This window comes from Emydura macquarii, unplaced genomic scaffold (genome assembly GCF_026122565.2).
Source record: "Emydura macquarii macquarii isolate MOO-44397 ecotype Brisbane River unplaced genomic scaffold, CSIRO-AGI_Emac_v2 contig_306, whole genome shotgun sequence".
Lineage (NCBI taxonomy): Eukaryota > Metazoa > Chordata > Testudines > Chelidae > Emydura > Emydura macquarii.
In genome coordinates this window covers 977,964-1,004,581 of record NW_027130443.1, presented here as the reverse complement: position 1 = coordinate 1,004,581, position 26,618 = coordinate 977,964, and the positions used below count along the sequence as shown (strand labels likewise).

Below are 26,618 nucleotides of genomic sequence, written 5' to 3'. Positions count from 1 at the left end.
CTTTCTACAATAAACCTTTAGTTTTAGTTACTAAAGGGTTGGCTGGCAGCGTGGGATTTTAGGTAAGAGCCAAACTTATATTGATCTGGTAACTGTGGTTGACCCCTTGCAGTCAGAGGGAATCTATTTAGTAAAGAGCAGAGAGTTTAAACAACTGGTCTCTTTACTGGACCTCGTGCTGATTTGGGAGCCAGGAATGCAGTGAAGGGGGCTGTGGGCATTTGTGGACTGGCTTCTTGATATCCAGTGTGGGGAATCAGAAGCAGTTCGTGGCTGGTTGGGAAGCTGGGCTTCAGTGTCACCCACCAGCGTGGGGAGAATCCGCTCTCCTTTTACAGCCTGCCCTGACCTTGGCATTCTCAGGTGGCTGCCCTGGGCACGGCCGGGTCACAGGGGGCATCTGGAGATCAGTGTGTATCCAGACAGAGATCACCGTGGCACTGGGTGTGGCATAGACGGTGTGTGTGTAGCTCAGCGTGGGAGGGGGGAGAAGTGCGATGTACTATGTGTGCAAAGAGATCTCCGGCTGTGACAATAGATCAGTGTGCAAGGGGGGCAGGGCATGTGTGGGGGACAGCAGGGGTTGTTTGCCAGGCCATGGGAGGTCACCCCCCTGTGCAAGTCTGCACCGGGCACAGCTTTTGTCAGCAAGTCTCCATGCGGGGGTGGGGGGTGATGGGGAACTCCCCCCCCCCACAAAAAAAACCAGCTCCACACCAACCCGTTCAGGACATTCATTTGTTCCACACAACTTTGCACCGATACAGTTACAGACAGGTGTGCAAATCCACTGGGCCCGAGGTGGGTCCCAGGGCCCCACAGCCACTTACACTCCCCTCCCCCTTTAATTCTTTCCTTTTGTCCAAGCCAGGCGGCCCCGTGACAGACGCGTGTGCAAAGATGCTTGTGCAAATGCAGGGAGGCCCTGTTAGCAGCGACCCACGGCGACATGGGGGGGAGGCAGCGGGGACCCAGCAGGGGGCATACACTTGTGCAAATACGCTGGGGTACAAGGTTTGTGCAGAAACACTTGTGCAAAAATGCTCGTGCAACTGAGCAGGGGGAGGGGGGAGGCCTGTTATCATGGGTCCCATTACACACTTGTGGAAATACAGGATGGCTTGTGTCAAGTCCACCCCCTTCCTGGCTCCATACTACACACTCGCAATTCCCCACGCTGCCAGCAGGGGGTGCCCCCATGCTCCACCCCCTTCCCAGGAAGCCCCACCCTCTTAAAGCGACAGCAGTACAGAAGTCTGACACCCCAGGCAGATGACTCGTCCTTGGCAGACATGAGGGATTTGGGTTAGAAAGTGTGGGGGGTGCTATGGCCTAACACCCTCCCCCCACCCGCTGCCCAGCAGAGATAACTGGGATGCTACAGTTGCGAGCCTGGTACTGAGCTCTGACCACTAGACCCCACTCCCCTCCCAAAGTCAGGTAGAGAACCCAGGCATCCTGGCAGGAGAGCAAGTTCCAGCGGGGGGGAGGCGGGGGGGAAGCTAGAATTCCCTCATGACCCCTGCTTGGGTGGCTGGTTCTGATCCCAGGGGCTTCCCTCTCCCGGCTATGGGGGGGAAGCGGGTCAGGTCCTGGCTTGGTTCTGCTCCCCGCAGGCCCAGGCATCCGAGCGGTCCGACGGATCCATCCGAACGCAGAGAATCGGTTCTGGAAAGGGGAAAGAGCCAGTGAGGAGTCAGCACAGCTGTCTGGAGCCCCACCTCCGACACGCGCGGAACCCAGGAGTCCTGGCTCCCAGCCCCACCTCCCCCTGCGCTACCCACTAGGCCCCACTCCCCAGCCCCAGCCCATAACAAAGAAGGGCATTATTGAACCTCGCAGAGCGGGCCCCACAGGGTACAAAGCCAGCGTTGTGTCTGCAGCGAAAGGCAGAGATTCACCCTCCCGCTTCCCTTCCGCAGCACCCCGTATCTGTGGGGTGGGATCCATTCACACACCCCCACAGAAACAGCCGACCCCAGTCCCCCTCCCCAATGCACACAGCAGTCCCCACCTCCTGAGAGTCAGGAGGCCCTACGAAAATAAAAGGTACCCTCCCCTGTGCCCCAAAATATACAATGATCTATGTAACCAGAAGGTTCTACCTCAGCCCCCCCTAAATACTCAAGGAACTTTCACCCCCTTATAATAAATCCAGGGACCTCAAATCTCCCAGGGACCCCAGTGCTCAGGGGTAAATGAAGGGCAGCCCCGCACCCCCAAATCACACCCACCCTCTCCCTATGCCCAATCCCAAGCGCACCCCAGTGGCCATTTGGGGAGTAGCAGGGGCTCTTCCCCAATGCCCCGTCCCCACATCCCACCGCTCCCACCAAGCTAGTTTCCCCACCCAGCCAGCCATTCTCGACCTGGGATTCAGCTACCGCTCCTCCCACTGCCCCATCCCAGGATCCACTCTCTCTGCCCCACATCCCATCTACCCCTCATCCCCTTCCTACCATCAGCCACGATCCCCTTTCATACACCAACTCACATGAAGAGGTCCACACCCATTCTTTCCACCCTCACTCCCAACCTACTTCAGAAGCCATCCATGCCCACCCACCCCATCCCACTCTACCCACTAGACATCACTCTTCAGCCAGCAGAGAGAACCCAAGAGTCCTGGCTCCCAGCCCCCCTGCTCTAACTGCTAGACCCCACTCTCCCCCCAGAGCCCTGCAAAGAACCCAGGTGTCCTGGCTTTTCCCCAACCCATCTACTCCCAGCCTTTTCCTATCACCAATCCACCATCCATGGGCGCCTGCCGTCTTCACCCCACCTGCCGCTTCGCACCCCCGTTGCAGTCCAGAGACAGCAACAGCCATCTCTGCCTCCCCCCCCCACACACGCCCCCCCCCCCCCACCTCCCGCTACCACCAACACTCAGGACTTCATCCAAACCCCACCATCCCCTGTCTCCCACCAATCGCCATAATTTCGGGATCTTCCCCGTCCCACGACCCCCCCACCATCCATGCACCAATCCTCTTTCCCCCCCCCCCCCCCACACACTTACCAGCCCCATTACAGTCCAGGGGGAGCAATGCCCCACAACCACTCTGCCCCGTCACCATCTACATCTATCCCCTTTCTGCCACCAATCACCATGTCTGGGCACTTCCGTCCCCTGTCACTTACCAGCACCCACCACCACTGCCAGGCAACAGGAGTCCCTCCTTCCTGGTTCCCTGGCCGGTTCTCTCCCCCCACCCCCTCCGTGGTCAGTGCCGGACAAAGCGCAGTGAGCGCGAATTGAGGATATCCTCCGGGTCGGGAAAGATGGCATCCACCCGGAAACCTTGGTCCAGGGCCATCTTCAGCACCTCCTCCAGGAACTCCGCCGCCGTGCCAATCTCACGCCCATTGGGTGGCGCCATCCGGAGGGGGCGCACTTTCTGCTTGGCGTACTCCGCTTCGGGTAGGTCGGGTGGCCGGGGGGCCCACTCCAGATGCACGTGGTGCCGGCTCTGGCCTTCCTCCGCCTCCTCCTTGCCGGGTTCACAACGGCCCAGCCCGCGAGCGGCTCCCCACTCTTCAGCGGCTCCAGATTCCTCCTCGCCGGCAGCGTCGGCGGCTTGGCCCAGCCGGCCCCGCAGCAGGGCCAAGAAGTGCCCGTCGGTGCAGAAGACATTGGCGGCGAAGAGGCGGAGCGAGCAGGTGCTGAGGCCGTAGTTCTGTGGCCCGCCCCGCACAGTGAAATGTAGCAGCCGTTCCCGGCAACAGACGTCGGCGTGGAGCACGGCGTGGGTCCGGCAGCGCCGGCGCTCGGCCGCCAGCTGGCTCAGCTCGGCCAGCAAGGGCCGGATCTGGTAGAAATCCGCCTCGGCCCAGAGCAGGGCCAGCTCTGGGTAGCCCTCGGGCAGGTCCAGGCGGCCCAGGCGCAGGAAGTTGAGGATGTGCCGGAAAGCTTTGCCGTCCCGGTCGATGAAGTAGTGGCCATGGCGGTCGGTGCAGGCCGGCCGGGGCCCCCGGAACATGGCGCCCAACATGGAGTCGGGGAAGCGGGTCAGGGTTTCCAGTGTGGTGCTGTAGAATTTGCCCCCCACATTCAGGGTCACGGGTCCCACGCACAGGCCCGGGGCAGCCCTGACGGGTGCCGGGGGGGCTCCCGCCTCAGCTGCCACCTTCCTCTTCTCCTCCTCTTCCTCCCCCATCCCACCAGGCACCCGGAGGGGTTTTTAAGAGAGGGGCTCCTCCCCCACCCCCTATGTTGGGGTTCTCTCCTTCTTGGACACCTGGGTTCTACGGCCCCAGGTTCTCTCCCGGACACCTGGGTTCTTCCTTTCTGCTCCTCTGTCCCAGCGTCTGGGATTGTCTCCTGGATTCTCCCTTTCTGTTTCTCTGTCCCAGCAGCTGGGGCTGTCTCCTGTCTCCCGGATGCCTGGGTTCTCTCTCTCTCTCTCCTCCGGACAGGGGAGTTCTTTTCTGCTCTGACGCCGGGGTTTTCTCTCTCACTTATCTCCCCGGACGCCTGGGTTTTCTCCTGTACATGCACGGGGGGGCCGGGAGTGTCACTCACATCCCGCCCCCCACAAGCCGGTGCCGCCGGCCAGCCCGGCCCGCCCCAGCCGCCCCCAGGAAGTGGAAGGAAGAAAGGCCGGACGGCGGGAGGGCAGGGCACGGTCCCTTTTATAGGGAGGGAGCAGCTGGAGAGGGGGCGGGGCCAATCCCTCCCCCGCCGGCTCGGCCGGTCCCTGCTCCTCTCCCAGTTCGTGAGTTCGAGCCCCGCGCCCCCGCCCCGGCCGCGATCGTCGCCGGCTCCCCGTTGCCCTTCAGCGGCTGTGTCCCTCCCCCCTTTCCTCTTCATCCCTCCCCCTCCTCTTCCTCCCCCTTCTTCATCCCTCCTTCCCTCCTCTTCCTCATCTTTTCCTTCCCCCTTGCATGCCTTGCTCTGCTTTTACGCTTCCTTGGCCTCAATGTGTGTCACGTACATGCCCGGCCAGGTGTGTCAGTGTGTCTGGGTGTGTCAGCGCGTCTGGGCGCCTGACTCAGTGTGTGTGTGTGTGTGTGTGTGTACGTGTCAGCTGGAGCACAACCCAGCACCCACATCTCACGCAAGTGCAGTTTCTCCGTCTCTCCTGGATGCCTGGGTTCTCTCTCCGGGGTTCTCCCCCTCCCGGACACCTGGGTTCTCTCCCCAGGGTTCTCCCCCTCCTGGATGCCTGGGTTCCATCTCTCCCAGAACCTGGGGTTCTCCCACCCAGACACAAGGATTCTCTTGACCCAGGCAGTGTTTTGACCCTCCTTGCACCAAAGAACTGAATCTGCCAGGTGGCAAAACAACCGGGAGAACTTGACTCACCCGCTGACACACCCATCCATCACGGGGTGCCTCTCTACCACCAGCGGCCGCTGTCAGAACCGCAATTAGCTCCAGTGTTAATTAGCTAGGGACGCCACCCAGGCCTAGACAGCAAACTGGATCTGCAACAAACTGACTGACTCAGAGAAACATGGTGGCAGCAGCAGAACCGGCCTTGAGAACCCGGGCGTCCTGGCTCCCAGCCACCCCCACTCTAACCACTAGCCCCCACTCCCCTCCCAGAGCTGGGGAGAGAACCCAGGCGTCCTGGCTCCCAGCCACCCCCCACTCTAACCACTAGCTCCCACTCCCCTCCCAGAGCTGGGGAGAGAACCCAGGAGTCCTGGCTCCCAGCCCCACCAGCTCTGACATCTATTCAGCAACCCAGACGCCAGCTAAAATCCCCAGAGGTCTGGAACGTGCTGAGTCAGGCACTGCTCTGGGGCTGGCACCTCACAACAGGGCGGGGAGCCTCATGGGATGATGGTGGCCTCAGCCACCCCACAGTTGCTTGGAGGTGTAACAGTCACACTGGGGAAACAGCCGCCCCACCCCAGAGGTGGCCGCACCTCAGCGCCGGGCAAGGAGTCCCGTATAACCAGCCGCCCCGCCCCAGAGGTGGCCGCATCTCATGACACTGCACCATTTATCAAGTTGTTTATTGGTTGGCTCCCGGTGCGGACACCTGATTGGGTAACACTAACCCAAGCCACGCACTCCCCCCGCTCTGTCCCGTCCTGGGGGAGGCATGGTTTCCCAGGCCTGGCTCCGCCCCCCCCCGGCCGGTGTTACCCCTTTATCTCCTCCTCGCACACCCAGCGGTAGTGCCGGGAGCAGTGTTCGTCGTTCCACAGCCCATCATCGTGGAGGTGGGCGCAGTCCTCCCCGCCCCCAAGTCCGTGGCCATAAAATTCGTCGGGCTGGCCTGCCCTCCAGTCTCTGCAATGACAACCACAGGGAGGAGGGGGGGCCCATGTGAGATGGGAACGGGCCCCCCCCCCCTGCAAAGAGGGGGGAACCCAGAAAGGGAGATGGGCTTCAATTTGGTTAGCATGGATGAGAATTGAGTTTCTCAGATTAAATTTGATGGGATTAAGATGGATTAAGATTAGGGGGATGGGAGGGGCTAGATAGAAGAAGATGGTGACGAAATCTCTCTTCCCCGCCTGGAGCCCAGCGGTTCCCAAACATCTTCCCTGCGCAGCCCCGTTTTTCCGACGTGGCATGTCCCACCGCCCCAGCCAGCCCCGGGCGTTGCCGTGTAAAAACGGTGCCCTCCCTTCCGTGCGAAGCTCACACGCCCCTGCATGGGGGTGCCGGTTTGTATTTCCCCTGGGCCGCGTGCGAGGTCACGTTGGCCGGAGGGCGCCCTTTTGTGAAGCACAATTAGCCTCCCGCCGCCATGCGACGGGGAGTGCCCCCGTCTGCTGATGTGACTGGTGTGCTGGGTTTGATTGGGATGGACGGGTTGGGTTTACACTGGACTAGTTGGCGGGGGGTGGGGGGGGGCGGAGCTGAGTGGACGAGCCGGGATTCGCTGAGGCTACATTAGGTGCGAATTAGCTGGTTTAATTACACTCCATAAACTGGGTCAAGCACAGGTTAGACTATGGGATTACATTGGATCAGAAGAGGTTATACTGGGATTAGATGACCAGATTAGATGAGCCTACAATGGGTGTGGACAAGATTACTGGATTAAATGGGATTACAACAGGTGTGGCTGAGATTATCAGATTAGATGAAGCAACACTGGGTGCGGCCGAGATTATCAATTTAGATGGGATTACACAGGGGGTGGCTGAGATTAAAGGATTAGATGAGAAACCGGATTAGGGGGGTTTACACTGGGCGTGGCTGAGATGACTGGGTTAGAGGAGGCACCGGATTAGGTGGGTTTACACTGGGCGTGGCTGAGATGACTGGGTTAGATGCGGCTAGCCGGGCGGGGGGGGGGGGGGTGAGCTGACCCGGGGCCCATCGCAGCCAGCCGTGCTCCGCGCCCCCCAGCGTTAGCCGTGCAGCGGCCGTTCGCACACCCAGTGGTAGAGGCGGGAGCAGTGGTCGTCATTCCACCGCCCGTCATAGTGGTACATCGCACAGTCCTCCCCGCCCACCAGGCCGTGCTCTGTATAGTCATCAGGCTGCCTCGGGCTCCAGTCCCTGAAACGACAGCAGAGTGGGGGGAAGGGCAATGAACCCTGCAGAGCTGGGTGGGGGTCAGGGGGGCAGTGAGTGGGGGGAAGGGCAATGAACCCTGCAGAGCTGGGTGGGGGTCAGGGGGGCAGTGATCCCAGGGTCCTGGAGGAGAGGAGATTGGATTGGGTAAAGATCAGATCAGATCGATTTTGAAGGGTCTGAAATCAGATCGGATCTGGATTCAGATTAGCACAGGGCTGGATTGGGTTAGGGTTTGGATTTGAAATAGATTATGGTAGACTATGCGGATTATTAGATTAAATAACTGGGAATATAATCTGCAACACACGAACCCTGGCTAACCTACTGGTCCCCTTAATCTAACCCAGCCCTAATCTAGCCTGTTTGCACTGAACGTTCCACCTTTAATCCACTTTAAAGAAGAATATTAAAGCAGACAAACAGGATGATTAGATTTAGACCAACAAAATTTTAGCCTGGGATAGGCTGAATTCAATAAACCAAATAGGATTTGAGTTAAAATCGCCTGATTTTTGGACTGCCCTGGAGGAAATAAAATTCGATGGCATTAAATTAACCTGGTTTCAAGGTGGGTTTAGTCCAAATTAAAGTTGACACCAGAACTGGTGCAAGAGATCACATGAAACGATATGAAGGAGCACGCTGAAATGAATTAGCAGGAATAGCAGATTAAATGAACCAGGTGCAGATTAGAAAGGCGATGGGAGAGGAGACACAACATCAAATTGGAATAGGTTGGATTGGATGAAATATTGGAAGAGAGGATTTAAAACAGCTGATTAGGTCATTATGGTATTGGAAGTTGTTATACGGAGGGATCATCAGAGGTGCCAGTTATTTAGACTGGCGCAGACAATTATGGTAGCGACAAATTAGAAACACTGATTCGAGCACAGCGATGATGCATATTAATACTAGAGGTCATCCCCGTGTAGACGGAATTCGCTGATCAGACGGGGGGAGATTTTCCTTTAGATGGGAACAGATCAGATGAGGGAGGCTATAATATTAATCTGGAGTAGATCAGATTGTATAAGAGTCGCTTGCTGGTGGATTCTCTGTACCTTGAAGTCTTTAAATCGTGATCTGAGGACGTTAATAACGCAATCATAGGTTCGGGGTCTGTTACAGGAGTGGGTGGGTGAGGGAGGGTCTCTGGCCTGCGTTGTGCAGGAGGTCAGACTAGACCATCATACTGGCCCCATTTGAGTTTAAAGTCTAGGAGTCTCTGAGTATGAGATGACAGAACAGGCTAGAACAAATTGGTTGAGAGGGATAATTCGACTGGATTTGAATCCGTTAGAGCTCATTAGCGCTCATTAACAGGAGATGTCAGATTAGATTAGCAGGGCAGTAAAGTCTCTGATCCTAGATTAGGTTAAATTAGTTGCTAGGGTAGATTATCGGCGAGTTGATGGTCCTTTGAGATGCGGTTGGCACAGATGAGCTGTGGAGTGGACGCTGTTTTAGATTATGGACTTCAGAGGGATTCTTTTAGTTCATTTGAGGAGCACAGTGCGCTGAATAGACAATACGAACCTGGACAATACAGAGCAAACATTAGATTTGAACTGCTTCTTTGCAGGAGTCATTAAGGCACACAGCAGGAGAGCTCAGAGTGGCACCGCCGACGGGCGATAAAGCAGCTGAGGCTGGATTAGATTAAAGTAGCTGACGGGAGATGAGCTGAGATCAGATGGAGGTTTTCGAGGAGGTTGGAACTGAGCGGTTTAAAAGGCTGAACGCGTTAGATCCGAGCGGATCTTCGCTGAGATAAGGGAGGTAACCGGTGTGATGTGACCAGATCTGACAGGATTACAGGGCAGATGGGATCGGCTCATTCGGAGTAGATCGGCCAAGGAGAGCGAATGCAAAAAGGTGGCTGGATTGAAGATTAACGTGGGTCCTGGGAGGCCGGACAGACACGTGGGGGGGGGAGGGCCAATGGGTGCCGCACTCACCGTGAATTCATGGTGTAGACGGTGCCGTCCACCCATTTCCACTGGCCGCTGGTGTCGGTCAAACCGATCCAGGTGTACAGCGGGACCGAGCGCCGCTGCACGTACAGCTGCGAGGAGAAAAAAAACAAAACCCGGCAGGATATTATTTGGAGCACGGGTTCCCCCCCCCGCTCTCCGGCTAGGGCTGCTCCCCTCTCCCGACCACCCCTGTCCCGCTGGGAGAGGAGCCAATGCATGGCAGGTGCCCAGGGCCCAGGACAAACTTGGAACACGGGGCCCCCCCCACCCACACACCCACCCGTGGAGATTGCAGCCTGGGCCAGGCCCCCTCACCCCCAGGGCCTCTGGCCCTGGTGAAGTTTATCCTTTCCCGTCCTCCCCCCCGCCCCGTCCCCATGTGGGGGCCCTGCCTGTACCTGCTCTTCCCGGCTGTTAATGATAACCAGGTGCGAGTCCTGGGCAATGCAGTAGCGGCTGGACTCCTCCCAGGTCTTCTGCTCCCTGGAGAACCAGTAACAGCTCCGAGCAAACTGCTCCCAGTCCCTGGGACAGCAGCCGGCCCGGCTCCCTGCGGGACAGGGGAGGTCGGTGGGTGAAATGATTCGCCAGCCCCCCTCACCCCACACCGCCCCCCCCCCAAAGACAGAGCGACCCCTGGTGGGAGAGGCGGGGAATGGGGCAGCAGGGAGTTCCCCCCTGCCCCAAAAGCCGGCGCCCCTGCCCCCCTGTGCGCCCACCCCCCCACCCCATGCAGGCAAAGGGGGGGGCCCCGGCCGTCCCCGCCGCGCGCTCACCGTTGGATTTAAGTTCCACCAAGTCGCAGTTCATCGCGGTCACACTGTCCCGGAGCACCCCCAGCTGCTCCCCCAGGTGCTGCTGAGCTGGGGGGGCGGAAGGGGAGAAGGGGTGTTAGAGAGTGCCCCCCCCGGCTGGAGAAACTGCCCCACGTGACATGGGCCTGCCCCGGCTGGGGAACCCCCCCACATACGCACACGCCCCTCCCCCCCCCGGCTGGGGAAACCTCCCCCCCACGCGCGCACAGGCATACACACACGTGGGCCCCCCTGGGATGGGGACACTCCCCCACGCACACGGCACTTCCCACTGGGGAGCCCCGTCCCCACAGCCCCCCACCAAGCACCCCCCATCTGGGGGGAGCCTCCCGCCCCATGCACCCTCGCTCACCTTGGATTGAATTTTCCTTTGCTTCATCCAGGGACCCAGCCAGCTGGGTCAGCTTCTCCTCCAAGGTGTGCACTGGGGGGGGGGGGAAATGGGGTGCTGAGGGGGGGTGCCCCTGCTCCCTCCCGGTCATCCCCCTCCCCCTCTGATCACCCCCTCCCCCACTCCTCATCACCCACTCCCATCCACCTCCTTCCATCCCCCCTCACCTACCCCTCCACTCCCTCTTCTCCCATCAGCCCCTCTCCTCCCCTCCCCCACCACCCTCCCCCCTCCCCACCTCACTCCAGCCCCCTCCCCCACCTCACCTCTCTGGTGCATCCCCTGCATCTCCGTGGCCAGGCTGACGTTCAGGTCCCCCAGGGCCCCCTGGATCCCCCGCTGCTGGGCGCCCAGCCTGGAGCCTGGGCGGGGACAGTGAGGGAGGGGCAGTGAGCGCCAGCCCCCTCTGTACCCCCAGCCCCACTGCATCCTCCCAGCCCTGGGGTGAGGTTCGAACTGCCCGGCCCCCCCCCCCCCCCCGTGAATGCACAAGGATCTATGACAGTGACACGCAAAGGGAGAACGCGGCACCACGGGCATTCGTCTGCCTTGCACGGGCACTCCCGGCCTTGCACACTCGCCCCCCCCCCGGCCTTGCATGCACATTGCCGGCCTTCCACATGCACCCGTGGCCTGGCACAATACCCCCCCCCTCCCCACCAGGCTTACACACTTACTCCCAGTCTTGCACACCCACCCCTTGCGTTGCACACGCGCCCCCTCGCTTTGCTTGCCCCCCCCAAGCTTGCACACTTGCCCCCCCCACAATTCACCCTCTGCGCCAGGCTCGTATGCTCACGCCCCCCCTTGCACACTCAGCCCCCCCACACCATTGCACGCTCACCCCCCTTCACACTCAGTCTCCCCGCCTCCTCCCGCCCCCCCTTCCACGCCCAGCTCCCCCGACATTTGCACACCCTCGCCCCTGCCCTTGCACGCGCCCCGCCCCCCCCATCCCCCGCACTCACTGCTGACAGCCAGCACGATGGTCCCGACAGTCAGCCCCGCGCACAGCCCCAGCAGGATGTAGAGGGACCGCGGAGGGGCGCACAGCCGCTGCCAGCCCGCGCGCTGGTGGGGTAACGCTGCGTGTGGGTGGGGGGGAGACACCATCACTGCGGGGCCCGGCCAACCCCGATCTCCCCCCCCCCCCATCCGAGGGACCCAGGAGTCCGGGCAGCAGGAAGGGGAGTGGGGAGGGGCAGGGAAGTCGGTAATCTAAGAGGAGAGAGTTGCGGGGACCCAGAAGTCCGGGGGGGGGGGCAGTGGGGTACCCAGGGGGCTCAGGCTCATCTCTGAAACCGTCCCTTCCCCCGGTCCCCAATCCCCCCTTGGTTCTTGGCCTGCCTTTCCTTGCAGACCCTCCCCCCACCTCTTTCATACCCCCACACCCCTTCCTTTGCACCCCAACTCCCCCCCCGCCCTTCCACCCCCCATCATACCTTGCCCGATAGGGGCCCCGGTCTCATCTTCCACCACGTCCAGCGACTGGAAATCCTCATAGCCCTTGGTCATGGTGGGGAGACCTGCGGGAGGGGGCAGGTTGGGGGAGCCTGGCCGCCACTTCTGCTTTCCTTCCTTCCCTCGCTCCCTAGGCCCAGGGGGCTCAGCCCCGCCAGGCCCCCCAGGGTCTGCGCCTCCATTTCCCTCTTCCCTCTCCAGTGCCCCCCGCCTCTGCCCTTCCATTTCCCCCTCCAGTGCCCCCCCAGCTCTGCCCCCCCCGTTTCCCCTCCCCTACGTCTGTGCCTGGCAGTGGGGTTCCCCCCCAACCCCCTGTCCTCACCTTCCCTTGCTCCCCAGCACAGGCGGCCTGGACCCCTCGCTGGCCCGTCTCCCCTGTCCAGGCCAGGGGCACTTTGAACTGTCAATATTGCGCCTGTGTTGAACTTGGCCAAAAAAACAGGCCGGGGGATGGGGGGTGTGTGGGGGGGGGAGAGGGGGCAGGGGTTGATCTCAGAGGAGGGGGGTCAGGATTAGAGGGGCAGGGAGAGGACCCAGGCGTCCTGGCGCTCTGACACTGCCCCTTTCCCTAGTCGTGAGGGGGAAAGGGGGGGTTGTTAGGGTGCCAGGACGCCTGGGTTTGCTCCCCCCCCCCCAATCCTGACCCATCTCGCCCAGGGAGAAGGGGGCTCCGGGGGGCGGGGGGCAGCTAAATGGTGGGCAGCCTAGAGGCACCCATGGGCCCGAGCCGGGCCAATTCGTTACCTTCGTGCCTCCCCTCCCCCCCCCCCCCCGTGGAGCGACGCCTCACCCGCAGAGCCGGCGACCAGGACACAGGGACCTCCCGGCGCTGGCGTCCCAGGGATATAACAGGGCTGCCCGCACCTCGCCCCGATGGCGCCGCCCACAGGGCCACTGGCTCCTGGAAGTGGTGGGAGCCTGTTTCCCTTTTCTCGCTAATTCGGGGCCGAGCCCAAAAGGGAAAACAGGAACTGAATCCATTTCTTGGTACTCGGCCTCCCCCCGGCCCGGAACCAGGCCCCGCCCGCCAACCTCAGAACCGCTGACTGGGCTAAGTGGGCCCAGATCTGGCCAGTGCCTCGGTGACAGACCAGGGCTAGGGGGCGCCAGGGAGCAGGGGTATCTCTAGGGGGCGCCCTCCCCTCCCCCGGCTGTCATCACCCCATGACCCCTGTTCCCACCTAGCCCTCCCCGTGTCCAGCCCCAGGCACACCCCTGTGTCCGTACGTCTGTCCCTCATGCACACCCCTCTATCTGACCGTTTGTCCCGCATGCCACCCCCTCGATCCATCCAGCCGCACCCCACCCTGTGCCCACCCCCACCCATCCAGATAGCCGCCGTGCTCTCAGCCAAGCACATAACCTTTTTAAGCAGTGACCGATTCCTGGCCCCACGCTGGGGTTTCTGCACCGGGGTGTGTGGAGGGAGCATCCAGTTCCCTAAACTATGTAATCCCCTCCCTGACCCCCCACCGGGTGGGACAGGGTGACCCCCCCCTTTCTCGCTTACAATGCATGGACAACGTGGTGGTGGGGAGGTGCTCTCCCCTCACCCTCCCCCGCAAGGAAGAGGGGCGGGGGGGGGGGTGTATGTGGAGGGGGGAGATTTGCTTTTTCAGTGAATGATGATAACGAGTCACCGTTTGTAAATTCCGGGTTGCTTTAATCTGTTGTTTTATTTTGTGGAAAGCTCTCGTCTGCTTTTCGCATCTCTGGATTTGTTTTATGTTTATTCCTCTATCTTAAGAAAGTTTCTGTGACTCTTTAAAATATAAAGTAATCTCTTTTTTTTTTTGGGTGGGGGAATACGGGAGAATAAAAAAATGCAACAGAATAACAATAATCTGTCCTGACTCCCAGCACCCGCCCACCCCCCCCCCCCAGCTCTAACCACTAAACTCCCCTCCCGGAGCCAGGGAAAGAAACCAGGAGTCCTGGCTCCCAGCCCCACTGGCTCTAACCAATAGACCCTGCTTCCCTGCCAGATCTGGGGCAAGAACCCAGGCAATTGCTCTGTGTTGTAAGAGTCCATTTTGCTGCGCCTGGGGAGGCATTAAGCCAATATGTGTAGGTGGGGGTGGAGGGGTAGATAAATTGTGGTCAGGGCTCCCTTGAGGTGAGGGAGGGTGGGTTGTTTTCTTGCCTCAAACCCAGATTTCTTGGGAGGCCCTAAAAGGGCCATCACCCCGGCACACACACGCACAGTCAAGGATATAGGCTAGTGCCAGGAGGGCCGGCTGCTTTCCAAGGACGGGTGGAGCATGGGACTTGACAGAGGGCTATGCCTGTATTTCATAGACTGAGGCTGTTTTCTGGGGTGGGAGGGCACCATGGCATTAGACGGTAGAGTGATGGTTAGGGCACGGCCTTGGATGCTTTAGCGCACAGCACTGGACAGTAGGGTTAGCTGTTAGGGTTACGGTTAGAGCACAGTGTTGGACAGTTGGGTTGGGTGGTAGGGTTACGGTTAGAGCACAGCATTGGATGGTAGGGTTAGCTGTTAGGGTTACGGTTAGAGCACAGCAGTGGACGGTAGGGTTAGCTGTTAGGGGTATGGTTAGAGCACAGCGTTGGACGGTTGGTTGGGTGGTAGGGTTACGGTTAGAGCACAGCGTTGGACGGTACGATTAGCTGTTAGGATTAGGCCGTGTCTACACCACAGAATTAAGCTGACCTAATTTACATGAGCATATGGCCAGAGCAGTTATTAAGTTGCTTATGCGTGTGCAGACTTTGCTCCTTGTTGGGGCTGCGTGTCGCCACCCCGCAGTGGGCTGTATCCCATGCCTGTCCTTGCAGGGCATTGTGGGACAGCGCCCCGAAAGCCAGTAACACTCAACGTAAGCAACACAGGATCTATGCTGACACGGCTTTGAGCTAACTACACCCACCGTGACTCTCCACCGCCCAGGGAGGTGGGTGTGAGGAAATCTGCAAAGAGTCGGCACACATTTAAGCGAGGCTACTTCCACAGTAGGCCGATGCACGGCAACTTACGTTGACTGCCCCACGTAGCATAGACCCGGCCTGCGGCTCAGGGCACAGCATTGGACAATAGGGTTAGCGGTTCGGGTTAGGGCCCAGGACGCAGGTTTAGGGTTAAAGGTGAGGATTCAAGATGAGCAGGTTAAAGGTCAGGGAGAGAGATGGGGAGGTTTGATCCCCCACCCCACCTCACCCACCAAGTGGGATTCCAGGGCCAGGTGTGGCATGGGGAGGGGTGAGGGAATGGATTAAGGTTAGGGAGACACATTGGTGCCATGTGATGCTCCCCAAAACAACCAGGACTGCATCCTAAGTCCTTCTCCACCCCCAGTCTCTCCCTCCACCCCAAACTGGGGACTACGGGCTCTGGGGAGCCTGACCCATCCCCACCAATCTGGGCCCATCTGCCCTCCACCTGAAGCAACAAGCCACTCCAGGCCAAGCTCACAACTTTTACCTTCTAGCCTTCCTTGACCAGGATGTGTGTGTGTATGTGGGGGGTGGGGAGGTTGCACAACATTGAGACAGAGTTGGGGGTGGGGGAGGCCTAGATCAATAGACCCCAAGAACCCCAACAAAGGGACATTACCCCCCACCCCTGGAAATATCCTGGTTCTCCCAGAAGGCCAGATGCTGAGAGGGGGTCAGATGTGTGAGCGGAGAGGGGAGGATTTCTGGGTGCTTGCTATAACGTGCAGCTGCTGATTGTCTATTGATGAGGCGGCCTGCCATGCGTCTGGCTGGCACGGTGCCAGGGATGGGACCCAGGAGTCCTGGCTTCCAGCCCCCTTCCCCCCCTGCTCTAACCACCAGTCCCCACTCCTCTCCCAGAGCCGGGGAGAAAACGCAGGGTCCTGGCTCCCAGGCCCCAAGACCCCCCCAAAAACACATCCAGCTCGCTGTCTCTGTATGCAAATATATAGTCACAGTGTGAAACAATCGGGTGTATATATATATATCTATATAGAGTCAGTTTTAATTCTTATCTGCCGGTGGCAATATTTCTATGCAAAATACTCTTTTCTTCCCCACATTCCCAGACCCTTCCAGGAAAAGAGACGCCATTCCCTAAACCCGATACAGTCCCAGAGGTCAATGCGCCCCCATGAGGTAATTCCCACCCCACTCCCCAAATCTTTCCTGTTTCCTGTGCCTGAATTACAGGAAAGACCAGGCTCAGGCTCGCTGAAAGCTGACTGCTGAATTGCCTCCTTGCATGGCAGCTGGCAGCGGTGGGGGCGGGTGGGGGGGGGCAAGTGTCTGGCTTTCCCAGGATATTAACTGCAAACGGTGTCACCCTCGTGGTTGGTCATGATCATCACAGAGGCTGAGAAAGGGTGTTTGGAGGACAGAACCCAGGAGTTCTGGCTCCCAGGCTCCCTTGCTCTAACCACTAGCCCCCATTCCCCTCCCAGAGCTGGGGGGAGAACCCAGGAGTCCTGGCTCCCAGGCCCCCCCACCTCACTCCCAGCCCCACCCCTGCTCTAACCACTAGACCCCACTCCCCTCGCAGAGCTGGGGAGAGAACCCACGAGTCCTGGCTCCCAGCCTTCTGGGGTGGAGGGGATATCTAAGTTGGGGGGCTGGTGGAGAGGGGCTCTCTGGGGCCTTAGCCCCACACACACACTCTATGGCAGAGGGCCGGGGCGATCCCAGCTGATGAAACCAGGAACTGACTCAGCACCCCCTTTCCTGACACCAAACTGGCTCAACTGGTCCAGCCGGCTGCAGTGCGGCAGCTGGCCTGGCAGAGACAGGCAGCAGCCTGGCGAAGGCAGGCGCCCTCCTCTTCCTCTGTCCCCTTCCCTCAGCCCTTCCCACAGAGCACAGCGGGGTAGAAAGCAGGAATAGTGCATTTGGCACAGCCGGGGAGAGAACCCAGGAGTCCTGACCCCCAGCCCTTACTGCTCTCACCACGCCTTCCCTTCCTTGGGCAGGCTGGATACCAGGGGGCCAGATGGCCCCCTTGTTTCTGACATAGGAGAGGTTGGAAAGGAGCAGGATTCTGTGCTAGACGGACGCCCTGGCTCTGCTCCGTGCATCGTTATGTCTCCACGATTAAAGGATAGGAGTCTATGACTCATCACTTCTTTCTCCTCCTCATCTCTCTCCCCCACTGCCTTCTCTTTCCCACACTCTGCTTCCCCCTTCCCTGGGGCGGGCGGAGTGCGATACCTTCCTAAACCCACCCCGTGGCTGCCAGGGGGAGCTTGTACTAGCGATGTTGGAGGAGGGAAGGGGGACCAGGGCTTCTTCCTGGCAAGGGCCAATTCAGCGCGCTTGAGTTTATATACCAAAAAAAAATATATAAATAAATAAATAAATAAATAAAAAGCATCCTCATCATAATTAAGAATATCTCCCAACGAAAATGTCCGCAACGAGAAACAAAAGGAGAAACGCCCACCCACCCCCGGTTTCATACAATCACGCACAGCTGCACCAAAATACTTGATAGGACCCCGGAAAAAAAAAATATTCACAGAACGTCAAAAAATTCCATTTGTTTCTCCCCCCCCCTCACCCCGGTGTCTCTTGTCTGCCCCACCCACGCCTGGAAAGAAAAATATAAATTGCTGAACCAGCAAAATGCTATTTCTTTTCTTTTTTTTTTTTTTTTTTGTCACGTTTTCCTGTTATGTTTTTTTTTTTTTTTTTTTTGAAGCCACGTCGTTCACCATGCGCCGAAAAGGAAGGAGAGTCAAGTCGATAAATAAAAGGAAATGAAAATAAAGGATCCGATCCGTTTGGAAACGTGGGGGCGGGGGGGGGGGGATAATCAGCGAGATTTCTGCCTTTCGGACACAGGGTGCCCAGATGTCTGTCTCTCTTTCTCTCTCCATAGAGCTGATGCTCCCTCCCACAGTGTTTTAAAAATAAAGTTTCCCTTCTGTTTGGTAGAAAGATAAAGAAGGATCGTGAGTTATTTTCTCCTCTGTCCCCAACCAAGAAAGCAAAAAAATAAATAAGACGGCTCAGAAGGGGGTTTTTTGTATCCGTTTTCCCGGCGTTCCCTCCTTTCACTCCATTAGTTTTTTCCATGGTGATCATCAAAATAACGCGACCAATCCAGCATGGATTTCACCTGCTTTGGTCCGAAAATAAACAGGGTCTGATTTGATCTCCGGCTGAAAAGCGAGTGGAATATTTTAGACAGATAAATCCTCCATTTCCTGTCGTTCTTTCCCTCCCTTTGGAGATGAGTTTATGTCCACCCCTCTCTCTCTCTCTCTTTCTTCGTGTGTTTTGTTCGTTCCTTTCCTCCCTGCTTCTCGTCCTCGACTGGATCCCAGGTCCGGATTCGGGGGGAGGGAGGGCAGGCGGAGGCCGGGAAAAAAGCAATTGCCAGAAGCGTAGACATCGCAAGCCAACATCTCCCGAAAAAATACAGCATGCACGGAGCGCTTTCCTCCAAGCGGATGGGCTGGTTGCAAAGAGACGGGGGGAGGGGGGGGCCGGCTCTTGGCTCGGAGAGGGGCAGGTTTGGGGGGGAGCAGGGTGAAGAATTGCGAGAAAAATAAGAAAGGAGAAGAAGAAAGAAATAGATCAGAACCCTTCCCCACCCCAAAACCTCTTCCCCGAAAAGAAACCAAACAGCTACGGTCCGTGTCAAAGATCGTTTTGTTCTTGTGGGTCAACCACCGGCTCCTCACGGTCCAGAGAACTATCCGTGGGTTTCCTAAAGTCTCTCACGGGCCGGGACCCAGATGTACGGCCCGGAGAGCTCCTCAATCACCCGTTTGATTTTGTGGTAGATCTCTTCGAAGCTGTCGCCTTCCACAATGGCTGGGAAAGAAGGGCAGAGGGTCACGGGCGGGGTCGTTGACAGAGCAAGACCCTTTGGGCAATGTGGCTGGTGATGGAGGGGGAAAAGCCCCCGCCCCCGCAAGGTCCTTGCTCGGAGCAAAATTCCTCCTCAGTCCCAGATCTGGTGGCTTGTGTGAGCAAGACCACGCTGGCCAGGCAACCAGCAGGAGGGTTTCGCTGGGAGAGAGGCAGCGCCACCGCGTCTCCTGGATTCAAATCCCCAGCTGCAGGGAGCGTAAGTCCCATTGGAACCGGCTGGTCCCCTGGTCCCAGGATTTGGGGTGTGAGGGGGGATAGTTTGGGACCGTCCCAGCCCCACTCAGGTGTCAGAAGAACGGGCCCTGGGGGGGGGAGAAGGTTGGGGGGTCCCGGGCAGGGGAAGGTTGGGGGGATCCTACCGGAGAAGCACTCTGTGAATTCTTGCTCCAGTTTGACGGCGCGATCGAAGGCTTTCCTCGCCTGCTCCTCCGTTATCCGCTTGCTGACTTCTCTGCGGGGGGGAGGAGGGAGAGACCCAGGGTTAGCGGGGGAGGGAGGCCGTGTGTGCAGGGGGGTGATTTCTGCCCCCAGGGCCGGGCGTGTGGCGATGATGCGCTTAGACGCGGACACCAGGACATTTGTGCGCACACCCGGCACACGCCTGCCCCCTCCCCCCCCGTCTGTTACTGGGCACCTGCCACAGTGACTGGTGCTAACCACTAGAGGGAGACATGGCAACCTAGACCTCACCCCCAATCATCTCTGACCCTGCCCCCATAGCCCACCTAGACCCGGCCCCATAGCCCACCTAAACCCCGACCCCTACCATCTTTTACCCCGCCCCCACAGTCCACCTAGACCCCACCCCAAACCATCTCAGACCCCGCCTCCACAGCCCACCTTGACCCCACCCCAACTATCTCTAACCCCGCCCCCATAGCCCACCTAGACCCCGCCCCCAACCATATCAGACCCCGCCCCAACCAGTTCTGACCCCACCCCCTCAGTCCTCCTAGACCCTGCCCCCACAGCAAACTTTGACCCCACCCCCAATCATCTCAGATCCCGCCCCCACAGCCCACCTTGACCCCACCCCAACCATCTCTACCCCGCCCCCACAGCCCACCTAGACCCCACCCCCAACCATCTCAGACCCCGCCCCAACCAGTTCTGACCCCGCCCCCTCAGCCCTCCTAGCCCCGGCCCCCAACCATCTCAGGCCCCACCCTCAGCCCCCGCAGAGCCTATCCCTCCCTGCCTGTGGCCAGGGGTTGGGGCCCGCACTCACAGGACGTTCTCCAGGGAGCGGGGCCGGATGAAGATGGCGATGGGGTGGAGCTGGGCGGCCTGGAGCCGCCGCACGGCGTTGGCCGAGACGTCCAAGATGCAGTGCTTGCCCTGGGCGGGGAAGAGGGTTCGTGAATCGCCCACGGACCTTCCCCCTCCTGCCTCCTTCACCCTCTGACCCTCCTTCTTGCACCCTCTGCCGTCCCTCCCCTCCTGCCCCCCCCACCAGCAGCTCCCACCCACCCTCCGGCCCCCGCACCTGCTCGGCCACCTCCCGGACGGACTGCACGCTGGTGCCGTACAGGTGGCTGTTGTACTGCCCGGCCTCGATGAACTTATGGCTTTGAATATCCTTCTCCATCTTCTCCCGCGAGGCCACGAAGTGATAATCCCGCCCGTCCACCTCGTACTCCCGCTTCGGCCGTGTGGTGTCTGGGGGGGGGGGGGGGGAGAGGGCAGGGTCAGCCTCCTCCCTCTCCGGCAGCTCAGCTCCCCCCTCCCACACCCCACAGTCGAGCTCTCCCCCGCCCCGCACAGCACGGCGCCCCATAGAGGTGGGGGGGGGGGGGCACTCACGTGGGACGCAGGATCCGAATTTGTCAGGGAATTCAGAGAGCAGATCGTCGTTCGCACGGTCCTTGGTGGGCCCCAAAATAATGATGGGGCGAGCGTAGTGCACTGGGGGGGGAGAGAGAGAGAGAATGGAGATGGGGGGGGAAGAGAGCGATCCCCCCCCCCCCACAGACACAGCGCCCCCTGCTGGGAACGCCCCAACACACACACACACAGACAGCGCCCTCTGGTGGCAGACAGACTGACAGCCGGACAGACCCTCACCTTCCATTTGCATGACGGTCTCATAGCTCAGGACTGAATCTTCCCGACCTGGGAGAGAGAATCCAAGAGTCACCGGCAGAGCTGGGGGGCAAAGGGGGGCTGGGAACTCAGGCCTGGGGGGGGCAAGGCCGGGCTGGCAGGGGCTGTGGGTCGGGAGTGAGGGGCACACGGCTAACGAGATGAAGGAAGTAAAGGGACAGCGGGAAGAAACCCACCTTGAGAGCCCGATCCTGGAACCCGATCCTGGAGGTGTGGGGGGGCAGGCAGAGAGAGAGAAAGAGAGTGAGACAGACAGACAGGGATAGACAGACAGACTGGCAGACAGCCAGACAGTCGGTTGCCTGCATCCCTCCCTTTCTCCATCTGTGGGGGGGTCCAATACAGCCTCCGTTTTCCGTCTCCCCCCATCGCAGGCAGGGGGAGGAAGGGATTAATGGCCTTGATTTACAATGGGACCGGGGGCGTGGGTCGACTTCAGGCTTGTGCTGGGGCCCGGACCGGCCACGGGGAGCGTGTGAGCGAGGGTGCGCTCGGCCTGGCTGCAGAGGCACGTGGGCGTGCGACGGCCGCCGTGCGCAGGCTCAGGGGAGCGCACGGGGAAGGCAGAGCGAGCTGTGCTCATGGGGGGCACAGGGCGTAGGGAAGGAAGCCGGACGTGCAGGGATGCAGCCGTGGGGGGCGGGGGAGGGGGCGGCGTGCAGGATGAGCGTGCGAGCGCCCGTACCACCGTGCACGCACAGGGACCCAGCAGAGCCGTGGGTGTGCCCCGGCGGCCCCGTGCGCGGCCACGCACCCGTGGAAAGGTGCCTTCACGGCAGGTGTGTGAGCGCACATGCAGGGGAGCCCCGGCCCGGGTCGGCGGAGGCAGGCGCAGGAGCCAACTCCTGCCATGGTACACGTGCCCAGGCCGGAGCCCCAGGAGAAAGCCCCGCCCCTCGACTTTCACCTTTGCTTTGCACACCCAGCTTCCCCCTCCCCCGCCCTCCGGGTGTGTGTGTGTGGGGGGGGTCGCTCACCTTGGCTTTTAGCCGCGTCCATTCCCGGCGCTCCACCCTGCAGGGAGATGGGAAAGTCAGAGACAGCCCCACCCCCTGCCCCCACCCCCTGCCCCACAGCCCGCCCCTTCTCCCCTCCCTTTGCCCCGCCCCCACCCCACAACCCCACCCCGCCCCACGGCCCCACCCCTTTCCCCCTCCCCCTACCTCGGCCCCACAACCCCTCCCTTTGCCCCTCCCCCACCTTCCCAGCCCCACAGCCTCTCCCCCCACGTACCGCCTTCCCACAATGCCCCTCTGCTCTGCCCTCTCCCCCGCCCCCCGGTACCGTCGCTTGCTGGGCACGAAGCCGATCTCGTCGCCCTCCCCGTCCGGGTGGACTCGCCGGGCCTGCCACCACTCGTCGTCCGAGGCGTCGACCACGTGCAGCACGTCCCCAAAGCGGAAACTCACGGCCTGGCTCAGGAACCCGCAGTCCTTCGTCTTGTCGTAGTCGAAGAGCGCCCTGTGGGGGCAGGCAGAGTCAGAGAACCCAGGCGTCCGGCTCCCAGCCCCTCTGCTCTAACCACTAGTCCCCAAAGCCCTCCCAGAGCCGGGGAAAAAACCCAGGTGTCCGGGCTCCTGGCCGCCCCTCCCTCTGCTGTAACCACTAGACTAGACTGTAGTCCCTTTCCTTGGAGAGGAGGGAAATGGGGCAGATGGGTGCACGGATATGGGAGGGAATCATTGGGGGCTGGGGAGCTCGGGGGGGGTCATTGAGGGGAGGCGGGGTCTGGGGGAGCAGGGAGGTCTGGGGGGGTCAGTGGGGGCAGGGGGCTCAGAGGGGGGCAGGGAGGTCAGGGGGGGGGTCTGGGGGGGGTCAGAGAGGGTTGGGGGGGTCAGGGGGGGCCTCACCGGATATAAAAGCCCCGCTTGGAGTTGCTGCGCAGCGACGCGGTCCCGGAGCCCAGGCTGCTGTTCATCAGCTGCTCCCGCAGGTCGTGGATCTTGGCCTCAAAGCGGCTGTACTCTGGGGGGGGGGGGTGCGTGGGGGGGTGTGAATGCCAGGCGCCCCCTTGGGCCTCCTCCTCCCCCTCCCCGCCCGGTCCCCCAAACCCACCCGGCCAGTGAGACGCCTTCCATCCACCCACCGCCCCCACCCACCCACACCCCACCCCTCCCTCCACACCCCTCCCTCCAGCCCCCCCCGCCCCACCCCTCCTGGCTGGGACTCACCGTCGGGTTTATACTGGGCAATGATCGTCACTGTCTGCCCGGCGTTTTTCAGGGCGATGGCGGCTTGCTCATGGGTCGCGTTCCTGAGATCCACCCCATTCACCTGGGTGGAGAGGTTGAACCCGCGTCAGGGGTGGGGGCGGGCAGGGTATGGGACATGGGGCCTTTCCCCTCTAGGGGGGCGCCGGCTGCTTTCTGGGGGACAGGTTCTTACCGAGAGAATCTGGTCCCCTTTCTGCAATTCCCCACTCAGGTCGGCTGGCCCCCCAGCCAGGATGAAGGAGATGAAGATACCCTCGCCATCCTCACCCCCGACGATGTTGAACCCCAGCCCGGTCGAGCCGCGGTGGATGATGATCCGGCGGGGCTCCCTGGAAGAAACAGGGGCAGAAGATAGGTCAGGAATCCCCCGGGCCAGTGGGACAGACACCGACGGAGTCCTGCAACACCCCACCACACACACCGGGTGCACCGGTGTAACGCACGGCTGTATTGACATCTGCAGGTGCCGGTGTGCGGCTGGCGGGGGTGCCGGTAGCTTACATAGGTGGCCATACGGTGGTGTATTGTCAAAACTGTGTGTGTGTGTGTTTGTGTGTGTGCCTCATGCACCTGTATGCTACAGGCGTGCTCTTGAACCTTCACTGCATGTAGGCGCCTGTACTTTCACCAGCGCCTGTACGTGCGTGCCAGTGTCCCTCTTGTTCACCTGTATGTGATGTGTGCGCCTGAACCTTGCAGATGAGCCCGTGCACCTGTACTTCATCACGAGGCTGTCAGAGTCGCACGCACCGACGGCGCGCCTGTAACTTATCTGTGGGCTTCCAGCCACGCGTGTACCGGTCACGGAGTGTGGTCACAGAGCCACGCACACGCACTCCTAGCTGAATACTTTGAATACTCCTCGGTGGCATGTAGGTTGTACGTGCGGCTGTATGTCACCTGGGTGCCTGTGTGTCACAGTGCATGGCTGTATGTAACATAGGCACCTATACGTGCCGGTGCACTGCTGTATGTAAGCTGTGCGCCTGTATGTCATGGTGCACGGCAGTCCATTATCTGTGCGCCTGTATGTTACGCTCATGGCTGTACATTACCTGTATACCTGTATGTCACAGTATGTAGCTGTATGTAACCTGTGCGCCTGTATGTCACGGTGCACGGCTGTATGTAACCTGTGCGCCTGTATGTCACGGTGCACGGCTGTATGTAAGCTGTGCGCCTGTATGTCATGGTGCACGGCAGTCCATTATCTGTGCGCCTGTATGTTACGCTCATGGCTGTACATTACCTGTACACCTGTATGTCACAGTATGTAGCTGTATGTAACCTGTGCGCCTGTATGTCACGGTGTGCGACTGTATGTAACCTGTGCGCCTGTATGTCACGGTGCACGGCTGTATGTAACCTGTGCGCCTGTATGTCACGGTGTGCGACTGTATGTAACCTGTGCCCCTGCATGCGGCTGTCTGTTACATGTATGCCTGTCTGTTACGTGTGTGCCTGTCTGTCTCCCGCACTCAGCTTCCTTATGCTGTCACTGGACAACTGCGCGACCCCTTGCAGATGCCATTTCGAGGCCACAGGGGGGTTGATCTTTGTACCCGCCCAAATCACACCTCCGGGCAGCAGGGTCTGGCTCACCTGGGTATGTCCTCCTCCCCCATCATCTCCTTGGGTATGGGGGAGTAGCGCCGGGGGGAGGTGGGGGTCATGGCTTGCGGGTAGTCGGTCCCCAGGTAACTCTGGTGGCTGATTTCATTGTCCAGGTGCTGGGAGTACGCTGCGGGGGGGGGGGGGGAGAAAGAGCACGGTATTAATGGCTGAGATGCGGCCACCTCTGGGGTGGAGGGGTTGTTTACACAGGGATCGTGCCCCACATCCCAGCGCCCCCTAGCACCGCATGGGGGCCCCCCCCCCACCCACCGCCAGCAGCCTGGTGCCCCCTCCCCCCACCGGCCGTTCTCACAGGTGGTGATGTCAGGCGGGGCGTAGGAGTCGCTGAGGTACATGTTGGCGGGCTTAGCCACCCGCAGGTACACGACGTCGTAGGTGTTCTTGAGCGCAGCCACCGCATCCTCGTGCATCACATCCTCCAGGCTGACATTGTTCACCTGGGTTGGTGGGGGGCGGGGAGGGGAGAGGGAGGAGATGCAGGTTCAGACCTATGGGCCCATCTACCCCAGTATCCCACCCCCTTCCCGCTCCAGCTCAGCCCCATGGGAATGCTCTGTCCATGCCTTGATTGGCCCTCTGGCTTCTGTAATATCCAGTGGCAGGGAGTCCCGCAGGACAATTCTGTCCTGGGGACACTCCCCTCCAGCTCCACACCCCTCTGCTAAACCCTGCCCACTCAGCTGCCTTCCCTCAGTTAAGCTCTCCCACTCAGCTAAACCCCTCCCACGCAGTGCTGTCCTCTCAGCTAAGCCCCTCCCACTCTGTTATGTCCTCTCAGCTAAGCCCCTCCCACTCAGCTAAACCCCTCCCACTCAGTGCTGTCCTCTCAGCTAAGCGCCTCCTACTCAGCTAAACCCCTCCCACTCCATGCTGTCCTCTCAGCTAAGCCCCTCCCACTCAGTTAAGCCCCTCCCACTCCATGCTGTCCTCTCAGCTCCCCCTCCCCCTGGGTCTCAGTGAAGCCCTGCCAGACTGGGTCTGTACAGCGGGCGCAGACTCACGGCCAGGATCTTGTCTCCGATCTGCAGCCGCCCGTCCTTGTGGGCGGCCCCCCCCTCGATGATCTTGGTGACGTAGATGCTGTTGTCACCTGGGATGTGCTGGTTGCCCACGCCGCCCGCAATGCTGAAACCCAGACCTACGGGGGGGAGGGGGAGGGAGGAGGAGAGATTCAGAGGGGGGGGACTCTTGGGAGGGGTGGAAGAGGGCAGGTGGATCTGGGGAGATCCAGAGAGGGGGAGATTATGGGGTTCCATGGATCCCAGGAAAGAAAGGGGGAGAACCTCTGCTCTGGGGAGGGAATCTCCTGGGGGAGAAGAAGGGGGCTGAGGGAGCAGAGAGCGCATGTGGGGTGGGGCAGTGGGGCGAGGGGTCCCCGGTGGGGAGCTCAAGGATCATTGAAAGATTTTCTCCGGGGGGGGGGGTTTCCTTTGGTAGTGGGGGCATCCATGGGGGGTCCCTGGCTCTAGGGGCGTGACACTGAGCACCCAGCAACTAAAGGCCCCCCTCCCGCAAATCCAACCTTCAAAGAGTTTCCCCCCAACCAGCCGCACTCGACGGGCCGGTGCTCCGAAGCGTAGCCGCGGCTGGCCGGAGACGGGGCCCCCCCTTTCGCCCCCCCACTTCAGAGATCAAACGGGGGGGACCTATCGACACCAAGAGGCAACATCGTTGTCCGGGGGGGGGAGGGGTCTCATCGCTGGG

General features: G+C 60.3%; 4 protein-coding genes across 7 annotated transcripts in view; 1 reads left to right on the top strand and 3 right to left on the bottom strand.

The window, feature by feature from the left end:
• Positions 1-26,618, top strand: part of TMEM256 (transmembrane protein 256) — a 159,514-nt gene that overhangs the window by 30,363 nt on the left and 102,533 nt on the right. The window lies entirely within an intron of this gene.
• Positions 698-4,593, bottom strand: KCTD11 (potassium channel tetramerization domain containing 11). The gene is made up of 2 exons (XM_067555660.1): positions 3,142-4,593; positions 698-1,668 (listed from the first exon to the last, which is right to left on the bottom strand). Exon 1 carries the CDS (start codon positions 4,155-4,157, stop codon positions 3,225-3,227), a length of 933 nt encoding a protein of 310 aa, XP_067411761.1. The 5' UTR covers positions 4,158-4,593; the 3' UTR covers positions 698-1,668; positions 3,142-3,224.
• Positions 5,955-12,553, bottom strand: LOC137158078 (asialoglycoprotein receptor 1-like). The gene is made up of 9 exons (XM_067555645.1): positions 12,455-12,553; positions 12,114-12,197; positions 11,640-11,756; positions 10,938-11,033; positions 10,633-10,704; positions 10,242-10,328; positions 9,864-10,015; positions 9,448-9,554; positions 5,955-6,244 (listed from the first exon to the last, which is right to left on the bottom strand). The coding sequence occupies exons 2-9, from the start codon at positions 12,184-12,186 to the stop codon at positions 6,094-6,096; spliced, it is 855 nt and encodes a 284-aa protein (XP_067411746.1). The 5' UTR covers positions 12,187-12,197; positions 12,455-12,553; the 3' UTR covers positions 5,955-6,093.
• The window catches only part of DLG4 (discs large MAGUK scaffold protein 4), a 52,510-nt gene continuing 41,412 nt past the window's right edge, over positions 15,521-26,618 (bottom strand). For all 4 annotated transcript variants that reach the window (XM_067555618.1, XM_067555609.1, XM_067555628.1 and 1 more), the window contains 15 exons: positions 25,916-26,052; positions 25,207-25,351; positions 24,882-25,020; positions 23,452-23,608; positions 23,238-23,340; positions 22,917-23,031; positions 22,351-22,527; positions 22,044-22,080; positions 21,243-21,270; positions 21,028-21,075; positions 20,767-20,868; positions 20,450-20,622; positions 20,192-20,301; positions 19,323-19,414; positions 15,521-18,903 (listed from right to left, as the gene is read on the bottom strand). In XM_067555618.1, coding sequence (XP_067411719.1) covers positions 18,797-18,903; positions 19,323-19,414; positions 20,192-20,301; positions 20,450-20,622; positions 20,767-20,868; positions 21,028-21,075; positions 21,243-21,270; positions 22,044-22,080; positions 22,351-22,527; positions 22,917-23,031; positions 23,238-23,340; positions 23,452-23,608; positions 24,882-25,020; positions 25,207-25,351; positions 25,916-26,052 — 1,670 coding nt within the window. In that variant the 3' untranslated portion in view covers positions 15,521-18,796. The remainder of the gene's footprint in view (positions 18,904-19,322; positions 19,415-20,191; positions 20,302-20,449; positions 20,623-20,766; positions 20,869-21,027; positions 21,076-21,242; positions 21,271-22,043; positions 22,081-22,350; positions 22,528-22,916; positions 23,032-23,237; positions 23,341-23,451; positions 23,609-24,881; positions 25,021-25,206; positions 25,352-25,915; positions 26,053-26,618) is intronic.

Coding starts and splice junctions, on each gene's coding strand:
- KCTD11 (XM_067555660.1), bottom strand. CDS start 4,157: ATGGGGGAGGAAGAGGAGGAGAAGAGGAAGGTGGCAGCTGAGGCGGGA.
- LOC137158078 (XM_067555645.1), bottom strand. CDS start 12,186: ATGACCAAGGGCTATGAGGATTTCCAGTCGCTGGACGTGGTGGAAGAT. Junction 10,705..10,937: donor GCAGGGGATGCACCAGAGAG/GTGAGGTGGGGG, acceptor CCCCCCCCCCAG/TGCACACCTTGGAGGAGAAG. Junction 6,245..9,447: donor GTCTACACCATGAATTCACG/GTGAGTGCGGCA, acceptor TTGTCATTGCAG/AGACTGGAGGGCAGGCCAGC.